The 12,845-nt window shown below is 42.5% G+C and overlaps 1 protein-coding gene across 13 annotated transcripts in view; it reads right to left on the bottom strand.

Moving 5' to 3' along the window:
- Positions 1-2: 2 nt before the first annotated feature.
- The window catches only part of LOC110981242 (poly [ADP-ribose] polymerase tankyrase-1-like), a 43,935-nt gene continuing 31,092 nt past the window's right edge, over positions 3-12,845 (bottom strand). For 2 of the 13 annotated variants that reach the window (XM_087144712.1, XM_087144700.1), the window contains exons 22-25: positions 9,447-12,514; positions 7,744-7,954; positions 5,634-5,734; positions 3-4,954 (exon numbers count right to left, since the gene is read on the bottom strand). In XM_087144712.1, coding sequence (XP_087000838.1) covers positions 12,455-12,514 — 60 coding nt within the window. In that variant the 3' untranslated portion in view covers positions 3-4,954; positions 5,634-5,734; positions 7,744-7,954; positions 9,447-12,454. Of the gene's footprint in view, positions 4,955-5,605; positions 5,751-7,743; positions 7,955-8,822; positions 8,952-9,446; positions 12,515-12,845 lie in introns of all 13 variants that reach the window. The other 11 variants (XM_087144711.1, XM_087144701.1, XM_087144702.1 and 8 more) reach the window with 11 other exon arrangements.

The following is a 12,845-nucleotide window of genomic DNA, read 5'->3' as shown; positions in this document are numbered from 1 at the left end:
AAATTTGAAAATATTACCTTGCAAAACTGCTTTGTGTGTATTTGAAACAATCACTATTTATTGCTATTACCAGTTACTTTCTATTTGCAAGTGAAATAAATACTCATTTACTTAGACGAGCAGAACAACTTGTTTGTACATGTATATCTATTTGTAAAACTGTAGTACTTTGCCACTTAACCCTTCTCCTAATCTGGACCACTTTACACTGCCAGAGTTTAAGGTACATCTGTTTCCATCTTTAGATTTTACTACATTACAATCTCATCCATCATGGAAGCCCTGCCAGTCTTAAACATCTTTCAAGCTCCTTTTATAAAGTTCCCTCTTTGAGCCTTTTAGTCTCATTCTTATAAGGGCTACAATAAACCCAATAGCAATATGAAACATTAAGAAGCTATGTCCTCCAACCCCATGGGATCCTCAGAGCTCCAATACTGGTAGTCTCAAGCCCTCAGCCATCCACTCTACCCTTCCTATCAGCTCTCAGACTTCCAGCCCCTAGGACTTCCACCTTTGCCCATCTCCAGTACACAGTTTGACTGAAAAATATTCTAAGTCCAAACAATGGAAGGTTTAACATTTAGAAACGAGCACATCTTTTCAAGAAAGTGCCATGGCATAGCGGTTAAGGACACTAACTGCTATGCACAAGGACCTGGGTTCAATTCCAGGTGGGCATGCACAATTTTATTAAAAAACTTAGTTAAAAAAAAAAAAAAAAAAAAAAAAACCTCCTTTTCCAGGGACCCCAGGTTTTGAACCGGGGTCCCCTGGCCTGGCAGCAAGCAAGCTAACCACTAGGCCATAGGCTTCTTGATAGATATAATTTCGGAACTTATATTTAAAGGTTAGGATTGTGCAATTTCAAAAAGGTCAAAGGGCATAGACATTTGCATATATTTAAATAACAGAAATTTCAATATCAAAAGGTGGAGAATACACAAAATATTCAGACTTTTCAAGTATTTTAAGTCAAACATGTATTTGCAAACCTTTCTATATTTATACTTCCAAATGTTCAGTTTTATATCATGTACGGCATCACTAAAAATTCCACTGTGTTGGCTGAAACGTGAACACAACTTGGAGAAAGATTCTGCTACGATTGAAACTTCAGGTCCTCTGAACTTTTCATTTTAGAGAATACCTGTATTTCACAATTTTCGGTATCTTGCTCTAAATGTTAAAATTTGTCAGCTTTTCTGGATGAGTGGGGGCGCTGCTGCTTTGATGTAAATCAGGGAATTCAGGCAGCGTTCAGTTATTTTTTCCCTCTTTCCATTACCGTTGTGTGATTGAGGGCAGTATTCAGTTCTTTTTTCCCTTTAATTTTTCCATTACCATTGTGTGATGTAGTAGGGCTTCATGCAATGGAAATAGCGCCCTCTATGCTTGGTCAGCAGAGCCTATGATGCAGCAAACACAGTGGAAATTCCTCCAGCCAGGGTGCTAAGAGAAACCAATCAATGTCATCAAGTTCTGTCAATTTTATTCCACTGTTAACCCTGAAGTTGCCGGGTTATTTTGTACCATCTCACAGCCAATATCTTGGCCGTCTCAAGCCCAATTTTATTCAACACTTGGCATGCATGTAAAACACTCCTTATCAATACAGATGTGAAGTTTCAAATCAATCTGACATACAACTTATAGTTGATACGGTCATTTGAAGTTGAAGGTTACAAGCATACTAGTCCCAGACTGGGGGCCAGTCTACTGGACTCCCTCTGTATCCTCGGCTCCACAGTGGTCCATTCAAGAAGTGGAGACTCAGCAAAGACGCCTTATGAAACCCCTTTTGTGTGTATGGATCACTCACTCCATCAATACTCTGATGTATTACTTTGGGCGATTTCCTATTTGTTGAAGTTTGTGAAAGTTTGGTTTCGATTTGGGCAATTCATTTACTACGGTGATTGGCTCCCAATCACTGACCGATGCCAAACACAGTCGCGCGCTGTTTGGTCTGGGAACCAAACAGCATTATTACATAGATCCCCAGAGCATGGCACCGCCAAAGAACGTTGATGAATGATGAACCGAAATGCATACGATGGGGGATCAAGTGTGAATGCATTGTCAGACATAGCGTGGCATATGTGGAATGCACACCCTTCCCTCATCCAATCCCAATCCCGTACGATGATGACGAGCACCCATGAAAGTAACCAACGGCTGTTACTTGACATGTTCATTACATTCACGCTTACATGTACAAATTACGAGTGATACACAGTCGCTGATAAGACAGCAGTTTGGATCACCGTCTCAACGCTGTTTGGTTCCCAGACCAAACAGCCCCTGACTCTAATTGGCATCGGTCAGCGATTGCGAGTTAACCACTGTAGTAAATGAATGGCCCAAATTGAAACCAAAATTTCACAAACTTCTACAAATAATACATCATAGTATTGAAGGAGTGAGTGATCCATACACACAAAAGGGGTTTCATAGAATGCGCTTTCGCCGAGTCTCAACTTTTTGGATGGACCGCTGTGGGGCCTCGGATACGGAGGGAGTCCAGCAGACTGGCCCCCAGTCTGAGGCTACAAGCATACCAGCCACAGTGTGCACTCAGCACAGCAGTTGAAAGTGCGGGTACATTTTTTTGGTTGACCTGTTTCGGGAAAGTGGGTGCTGCATGAGAACAGTATGTGTGATTCAAATCCAGCTGTTGGCAGTATGTCATGGCCCTTGGCAAGCCACTTCACCCCTGCTTGCCTCTCTCCACACAGGAGTGTAAATGGGTACCAGCATTAGCTGGGAAGCAACCTGTGATGAACTGGCATTCCATGGGGGGGGGAAGAAATATTCTCAGTCGTTTCATGTCAAGGAAACCGCAATAAACACCGGCCTGATGAAACAAATTGGCTTGGACCAGACTTGCTTTTTGGCTTTTTCTTTCAGGAAAAAGGGGACTTGTAACGAGAAAGATACATGTATGTGCAATTTTCACAGAATTGGTGTCAAAAAGACCACAAAAGAGTTACTGAAAAACTCCTGAAGGCTCGACTACTGTACTGTGGCGATAGCAGAGAAAATCTTGAGGAGGAAGATTCTATCTACTCTTTGTTCTTATAGGGTCAAATGAACACACACGATGGTGATTGTTAACATGTCAAACCTCAAAATGATTTGGTTCAGGTAATATCTTAGGACCCCTATTAGCTAGAGTGTCTGTATTTGAAATCTTCAATATTGCCTTGATGTTACTTTGTGCATGTGTCTATGACATCAATGTATGGCTTCAACATCATCTTCAATACTTAAAAAGACAACTTAAAGTCACTGCAGAAGACATTCTTCTGGATGGACAGTACGTTTCTTAAACTCTCACTACCAACTCTGCTTCTATCCACTTGCCAACAAGGGCCCTAACAATAAAAAGTTAACTGGACTAGAGAAATAGAAAGGCCTCATCTCTGTCAATTAACCACTACCAGCCGGGGACTCCGGGATCGGAGCCGTATGGTTTATATGTGTGGCCGGGGTCTCCAAACTCGGACAAAGGAAACAAGGCCCTGTAACAAAAGACCGTACTCCGAACAAAAGACCAGGCTGCTGGGCATGACCGGCATTTTTCACTCTCAAAAGTGGTGATAATCCAGCGTTATTTTGAAACCGTATACCAGGGTTTGGGGTATTTAGAGCAAGCGGATTACCACCGGGGACAAAAGCTCTCCACCACAGCAGCAATGAGCCACACAGCACCGCTGCATGCTAATCTGGCCCCTATTGAAAAGAAGTCAGCAGTGCACTGAGCCAGGTTCGTGAACAAAAGACAGCTGTATAACACCGCACAATCTGGGCTCTGTTTACAAGGCTGCAGGCCTGGCTGAAATATTCGGGTGTCAATGAAGGTCACCTGTCAACTTAGAGTAGTGCCTGAAGATTACTCCGTGTGGCTATAAACGACGTTAAATGGAATGATGAATTGTTGAAGGATTTTGAAAACGGAAAAAATGATAGTCATGCTGGCCCAGCATCCTCAACATTGAAAAATGCCCCGGTCCGAAGAGGTTAATATCAATGATTCCAAAGCCAGTCTCAACATGACCAGTTTGTTTGGCTGCTGTTGATTGCCCAATGCATCTAAAGGTTTGTTCACATTGGACTTTTTTTGGTTAACTTACTGCAACTTTCCTGTACAATTACAAATCCAATGGGAACACACGGTAAACTACGTCCCTGTTAACTTACCGCAATCACGATGTAAAACTAACTGGCCAAAAAGGGTTGCAGAAGATTTCTGTGCAGCCACGGTAAGTTAGCAGGGTGCAAAAAGTCCAATGTGAACAGTTCCCATACAATGTAGACTTGCAGACAAACCAGACTACTGCTTACACTGAGAAAATGGCTGAATGGTTCCCAACTCCAGCACCATGCGTACAGTACAGCAGCATGCCGCACACAGTGAAACGTGCCCGGATAAAGCTATACACACATTGTGTACAAGGCTTTTCCAGTACGAGTTTGTCATCGTTGTGGCAGATTTGGCCGAATTTGTCTGATTTTATCTTTGTTTTTGTCAGAGTTTGCCGATTTCATCAGGATTTGTACAGTGCAGGCTTATTAGGCCTAACAGCTGGTCTTATTAGGCCTAACACTGCGAATAAACATAACGGTTAAACAAAGTCCACGTGGGAATGCACAGTAGATTGACATGAAGGAATGTCACGGTAAGCTTCCGCACACCCGCAGAAGAAAAAGTCCAATGTGAACGCGGCTATAATGCATTAGACTTTTACATCTGCTGGAGTATGCAGCATCTGGCAGGGTTAGGGTCAAGGTCAGTATTTGCAAAGTGATACATGCAGTTTTCACCATTGTTTTAAACTCCTCTTTTACAGGCTGTAGACTGCTGGCCCTCTTTGATTCCACAATCTGATCGTCTTGCTTGGACCTTCATCAATGTTCCAAGAGCAGACACTATGACAATAAGGGGCTTGATCTGTGAAATTGAAATAATCATAATATGATTTAACTAATTCACCCATTTATGATAAAAAAATTTCGTTTTACAAGTCCAATATTCATTTTCATGTTGTTATTTTCAAGGAGCTGCAAAAAACTGTTCAAAGATTCAAAATTGTGGCTTCCATCAGTAAATTTGGGGGGAAATTATACCCAAGACATGTTTACCATCGGTTATGTTCTCAGCCGGAAAATATTTGTCATCATGTCCACAAAGTTTATAATATCCGGCACTGTGCAGTCTCTTTAGTTTTTAATTTACTTCTCTAAGACAACAGAAATTGACACAGAACCGTACATTTTTTTAATGGCTGCACCAAGTGGCAACTTCAACTTTATTTTAAATAAGGAAAGATTTTCAGCTCAAGGAGATACATTATTCAATTTATGCCTAATCTTCCTGATCCTATAGGGGAGGGGAAAGGTTATCTCCACCCTCCAACACACAGTGACATAACGCTTTCAACCCCACACAGCCTCCCTCCCCGTTCAAACATTTCCTTTTTTTTCCCTTTCATGGGTGGAGGGTGAAGCCACCACAGCTGCCTAACTGCAATTAAATCAGAAGGGTCAGCAGGTATCAATTACATGTACGTGTACATGAGCATGATGTCATATTCAGACTTACATGTCCCCATCGTCCAGTCATCTCTTACCTGATTGCCAGCTGCCAGGTGTGTATGCAGGTGTTGGGTCTAACATCAAAGTGTGCCAATGCAGTGCAGGTGTATAGGGTGCATTTGATTACAAGGCAGACCTGCAAAAATAGCAAGCTATCACAATATGAGAAACTCAAACTAACTGAAGAATCTTCAACGGCAAAACTGCACGAAACTGAATCAATGGGGACTGACAATTCAATTCTACATGTATCAAAACCAAAAAAACTGATCAACCCATTAAAAAAAGACCAAACTGAACAAACTGAATAGGACTTGAAAACCATGAACTAAAGTTTACCCAAAAAAGAGCGGGGGGGGGGGGACTGTGGAATCACAGATTAGCCAAAACTTTATACTTCTCCACTGCCATACTCAATGTACATGTAGGCGGGCCAGCACACAGAGTGTGTCCGGTCTTGAACTTCAAATGACCATACAACAAAACAGTACATATATGTTGGCTTGAGCGCACCTAATTTTTACAAAATGAAGCATGGGATGGCTGAGTCACAGTGCCAGCTGTGACAAGGCACATGGTCCAAAATAACTCGGCCTTTTTAGCATTCGCCAGCACAGTGTATCAAACAGAACTTATAAGAACTCAGACTTCAATCACTGATTCTAGCAGACGGGACTCAAACAGAAAACCACACTCCAGTTATGTGGAACAATACATGACATGTACGTTGACTTGTCTCTGATATCTGCTTCACTGAGTATCATGGCCACACTACACGTACATGGCCATATTAAATGCAAGGAATTTGCATAAGTTTAAGACCACCTGGAATTGTATTGGTATTTCTGTCACTGGGCCTGCATTACATTGTCTAATTGAATGGTGCATAACATCACTGTACAATGTAGTAGTGCTATCTGTATACCCATTTGGATGAGATTTTTGCAAAGGCAGGTCTTGTATGATATTTTGTCTGTAGGTTAAAAAAAGTAATCAGAAAAAAGTCTAAGTAATCAGAAAAAAGGAGGGCACACCAAACACTAGACTGTTAACATTTCAAATCATGGGAAATGTAGTCAAAGAGCTGTTTAACCAAGATACGAAGGCTACACACTGAAAATAAACAGAAATTGCCATGATTGGTTGGTTTGAGTTTGGTTTTTCTTCAGGTTGATACATTTTGTTTGAGTGGTCCTACACTTTTGCAATGACCGCACTGGTATACTACATACTCTCACAGGCATGAAAGCCTAAAGGGAGCTACTCTTATGTTAACCACTACCAGCCGGGGACTCCGGGATCGGAGCCGTATGGTTTATATGTGAGGCCGGGGTCTCCGAACTCGGACAAAGGAAACAGGGCCCTGTAACAAAAGACCGTACTCCGAACAAAAGACCAGGCTGCTGGGCATGACCGGCATTTTTCGCTCTCAAAAGTGGTGATAATCCAGCGTTATTTAGAAACCGTATACCAGGGTTTGGGGTATTTAGAGCAAGCGGATTACCACCGGGGACAAAAGCTCTCCACCACCGCAGCGATGAGCCACACAGCACCGCTGCATGCTAATCTGGCCCCTATTGAAAAGAGGTCAGCAGTGCACTGAGCCAGGTTCGTGAACAAAAGACAGCTGTATAACACCGCACAATCTGGGCTCTGTTTACAAGGCTGCAGGCCTGGCTGAAATATTCGGGCGTCAATAAAGGTCAGCTGTCAACTTAGAGTAGTGCCTGAAGATTACTCCGTGCGGCTATAAACGACTGTTAATGGAATGATGAATTGTTGAAGGATTTTGAAAACGGAAAAAATGATAGTCATGCCGGCCCAGCATCCTCAACGTTGAAAAATGCCCCGGTCCGAAGTGGTTAAAAATAGATTCATTCAAACACATGACAGATGCTAGTTGAACGCACCTAATGTGGTGTGCAGTAATTAACGTTCTCAGAGATCACCACAACTGCTGGTGTCTGGAGTTGTACATGTTCACTGCCAGTAAAGATCTTGAGCAAATCACAGTTGTAACAAAATTATGGTATCCAGATGACAAATAATTCACCAACAGGCATGACGGTCAGGAATTCGCCATTTGGGCAAATTGAACATGATAAACTGCTGGGTGAATTAATCAAAAAGTCAGTTGAGAAATACCTGTATGTAGCTGATACCCTTTACGGCCAGGGAGCTTTATCCCAATGTTTAAACCTTCCTCCACTTGTTTCTAGTTTAGGAGTAGAGCCACGTATACGGATGTATCGTCCACTAGCCTGGCCATAATAAAGTTGAGTCTGTTATGTGCCACTCTTTGATGTTTCCTTGACTTTCCCCATGCATCATTGCCAAACCTCTTCCCTGAAAAACACTGAATTCATTCAGTTACAATAAATAAAGACATTACAACCTTTAAAATACATGCTACTGATCACCTCTGTGAACAATTTTGATGTCATGAAACTTAAAAACCCAAAATTCAAAAACGACAGCATCCAACAATTGGCACAAATTCAGCTGACTGTTCCCTCCTTGAAAAAATCTCTGAAAATCCAACATCCCACATAAGAAGTTCTTCAAAGTTGATAAATTTGGGTATTACTCCTAAATATACATACATGTACACACTCATTTTCAGGAAAGTAGGCATAACGTTAGTAGTTACTCTCTTCACCGTGGGTACATTTTCAGAGTCTAGAAATACACAAACTTTAATACAGGTATGCTGAAGTGTGTCAAAACTAGCTTGGAAGATTTTTATTCATGCTGCAGGCATGTGCCTGCCTTCCAGAGTTGACGAGACTGAGTTGACTTGGGACCAAGTTGACCTGAGACAGAATTGACTAGGAGCAAGTTGATTCCAGACCAAGAACATTAGCGACTTCACAATATGCAGTGTATTATGCCATGTTTCGCTGGATCATATCCGAATCTTTAAAAAGGCAATTCGTAGAGTCTAAGTTGCTCAGACTATTATTAACTGATCTACATTATCGTGATGCAGTCGCATCAAATATCATTTCAAAAATTCAAATATGCACCGCATGCCAAAGTGAAGTTAGGCTAGCACTCAGAAACATTTATTTTTGACCTTGTTGTGCTTATCATGGGGGATGGTCTAGTATTACAGCTGCAGATGAGCACATCATCACACCCAACGACTTGCTGGGGAGGGATAAACAATTTGAAAGATGTGTGCAAAATCTAAGTGAGTATATAGGCCTACTAAAGTTACTCACGTCATTTTCAAATGGACCATGTACATGTACTAGAGGCATGCGTAGTGTTGATCCTAGTCCTAGGATTGGTCTCAACATGGTCTTTTCCTTTCTCCATGGTCTCAAGGATTAGGCCTATGAATTTTATTCCTGTAAAGTATACATGTATGTGTGGAATAATAAAAGCAAAATTTCCTGTTACATGTATGTAAAGGTCTTACCTGCCATATAATTGGAATTCTATGAAGCCGAGGAGGAGAGCCTCAACATGTATTATTGTCCCTAGTATTACAGTTTGCACCACCCTTTGAAGATATGGTAGCTTCCTCCATTCATAAAAATGCACATTGAGCCCAGCCCTACAGGTATCCTGTTCGTAAGAGACTTCATCACCAAGGCGAACGCCCCACACTAGTGGGGCTATGGCCTGAGCGGACAGTGTCCCAACGGACGACTGAGCTACGGACGGTCAGGTTGTCTCAACGGTCAAGTTGCCCTAAGTCGAGTTAGCAAAGGGTCGAGTAGTCCGGACCCCATTCCGATGGCATCATGACAACACTAGCAATTAGCATGACTAGCGAGTAGGCGCAGGCCTAGAGATCCACATTTAGCCTAGCCTAGGTCTATTATTTTTTAACAACTCACCAGCTCCCGATGTGCTTCCTAAAACGGCTGGACTCGCCGGTGGGGAAGCGAGAGTTGTCCTGGCGTAACTGGATGACCGCGCTATGGCTGATACACCTGTTAGACAGCACTAGCCGGCCTCTGCTCTGTGCCGCGTTGAACCACGGAAACGACCAAAACTTTGGACGCATGGGCGCCGCCATGTTGAAACTCTGCTGCCCCAAGCTAGACTCGACTCGCAGTCACCGACCGGTCGGTACGGTGACCGCGACCGGTCGATCACAGATGTCGGAGTTGTACATGTCAGTGTGGGAAATCCCATTGTTGCCCGGGGAAAATACCGGCCTCGGCTTTTGCTGAGGGACGACCCAAGGCGCGGTCCGACCGAGTCAGCTATGTGTTGTGTCCGCGGGGCTCTCTAGAAACTTGCAGTACCGTGCGGAAGGAACGAGGAGAATGCTGCGCTGTATCGGAGACGGCATTTGGGCAAGGCAGCCCGTTTTGCGATTCTTCTACCGGCTCACCAGATTCTTCGATACGAACATGATACGAACGGGCATGGACGCGAAGCATAATAAACAAAAATCGCCCCTTTCGTCGTTTCTCCGTAGCAAGTGGTTGCAAGGTGAAAAATACAAACCCATTTAAACAACTAGGCCTATAAACAAATGTTTGGGGGGTTAACTATAATTACTCCGTTTAATTATCACGCACTTATCTTTTATTTTGAGGCCAACACCATGCCCGACTCATCATGCTGTCTGCACTCTGCACGGTATACACAGTAAACCCATCAATAAATTACGTCTTTCTTATGCTACACTTGATTATTTACAAATATAAAAAGGAGAATTTGCCTTGTTTGATTTTAAAAAGATTTTCAGGGAGAGTGCATTTTGGAATCTGCCTTACTGGCAATCCAACTGCCAAAGATAAACCCAGCTATTAGATAACAGCTAGCTCATCATTTGCGAGTGAAACGTATTCCAGTGGTGTGAACTGTTGTTTTTATGCGACTGTGATTTATTCCTCTTTCTGGACCCGGCAAGGTTGGATTCCATGCTTGCCAGTCAAGCAGATTACAAATGCAAGTGAATACACTGCTTCAAGTCTCATCAAAACTATTTCATGGTTAACGCCATCTTGGGTTTATTTCAGTAGTCACCTGAACACTTTGAGAGCCTAAAATCGAACACTGTGTGCTGCACACTGCTGAAAAAGGCAGCAGCAATCACCATGCACCGCCAGAACTAGAAACACTGAAAGACAGCTCTAGCAATGACAATGACATTCAAGATGGCAGTATCCATGACTAAGTCTGTCAGTCGTCACACGAGGGCCTGTCTACCATTGGTCTTTTCACGATGGCCGTTCCACCATCCAATTGGCATCAATGGGAAGGCTGCCCATGTCCAGCATGGCAGAGCTGGGAATGATCTGTTTTTCTTCCCACCAAGATTTTAAAGCATGTTTAAATGCAATGTACAGTATTTTCCTACAGACCAAAAAGGCCATGATTGTGTCCAGGACTGGATCCAAGAATACTTAGTTGAAAAAAAAATGCTTGTGTTAAGCACATGCTGTGGATTGTTCATGTTGTACAAAATGGGACATTTGGGTACAAGTTATTATTACACATTTTAAACTTTGGTGACATTTGAGCATTGTAAGCTGCACCTTAAACAGCAAGATCAATTCTGCTTTTCAAACTTCTTGAAATGCAGTGATGCACTCATCAACTGTTTCCTTCCTTACACCCTCCCCCAACACTGCCCCTAGGTCTTTTGTCAGGGTTTGGTCGTGCTTCCCAAGCCCCAAGGTAGGGATTCTAGTCACTCACAATTTTACAGAGGTACAGCATATAGAAAGCTCATCAGTGTGTCCTGGCTATGAATGTTTGAGATTATCACTACATTTTTCTACCAGAGTCTGTCAGTTTAGAAGTGGCGATTTCCATATCTTGACCGGGGGCAGGCCAGGGAGTAGGGCATTGGGGGAAATAACTGATACGTGCACAACAAAAGGTTACATGAAGACATCAATAAAAAAAGCCTGTGTTCCAATCGCATCAAAGAATTCCTGCAGTCACAAGACTGCAAGTCTGTATAACCTGTCAGACTGTCAGGATATGAATCAGGACCTAGTTTCTACTCGGTTGGTTGTTGACACGTGAAGGCATACCCAGGCAGACACAGCAAGAATGCACGAGCCCAATGGTGAGTTTATACATCAAGCCAATGCAAATAAGAAGTCATTTTAATACCTGCAAGCATTTAAAGCCCAACAGTTACAGGTGTGAATACAGGAAACTTTATGCAATTACAAAACAGAAAAATAGCACCAAATTGCATGTACTACAGACACCAAATCATCAGAAAACAAGCTGACTGAACTCCAAGAGAGAACATACCCACTGACCAGAGTATAATTGCCATCTACACAGTTTGAAGCCTTTCAAAGCTATAAAACCTCGACCAGTAGCTTGAATAAAACCAAAACCTGATGAGCGTGCGAAGACCGATCAAATGCCTGAACCACATCCACAAACTGTTGATCGTATCTGCCATTTAATAAATAACGAATGTTTTGTCTTTTTATGTAGAAATAAACACGCTACACTTCACAGCAGTGAATGCCTCATTCAGCAACACACAGTCAGCACTTGGGAATGAAAAACTCTGCAAGTCGGTGAGCTTAATTTGTTACAAATTCTCGCTTCAATGAAAATATAATGGCATCTGAATGAGGTCTTTTTTCAAGCTGGATCTTATCAGTTTGTGGTTGCATAGACTAGTCGGATTTGTTTGTGTGTGTTTTCTGCTCTGGGCTTTCAAAATAGTAACAAGTCATGGTGAAACCAGAGGATTCAAGGTGGAAGAATGATGAGCCCCAAGGGTCAGAGGTCAACAGGTGAGAGGTCATTTACCAGGGAAGGAGCCATAAGCTTAACAAGAAACCGGTGGGAATACTGTTGAATGCTGCAGGGCTGATGGCAAGGCTTTAGGATTCAAGGATCAGGGGGTTGGGTGTCATTTCTCGCTGGCGTCAGGCTTGACAATCTGAAATGTGATCAAGTACTCCGGATACGCCTGTAGAAACATTGAAGATGGTGCAAAATGGGTCAATTCCACAACTTTTTAATCTGAAACACTTCGGTTTCCCTACCTAGACCACAAAATTCGGCTGCAGTTAACAGACACAAAAATACTGATAGTGTTCTAATACCCAGAAATTTAGTTCCATGAAAAATTGAAGAAACAGTCTCTCAGTTCCTGCCTTTATAAGTTAGCATTTCCTTTGTTAATAAACACTGGCATAAATTGTGCATCAGTTGCAACTGCGGTTGGCACATATCTTTAGCCAAATTGAAACATTTAATGAGGCAGGATGCTTATATTTCATGTTGTCAGCATTCTGTGT

This window comes from Acanthaster planci, linkage group LG13 (genome assembly GCF_054643075.1).
Source record: "Acanthaster planci isolate LZ-2023a linkage group LG13, COTS_SCS, whole genome shotgun sequence".
Classification (NCBI taxonomy): domain Eukaryota; kingdom Metazoa; phylum Echinodermata; class Asteroidea; order Valvatida; family Acanthasteridae; genus Acanthaster; species Acanthaster planci.
The sequence above is the reverse complement of the archived record's forward strand: the minus strand, read 5'-3'. Positions and strand labels throughout refer to the sequence as shown.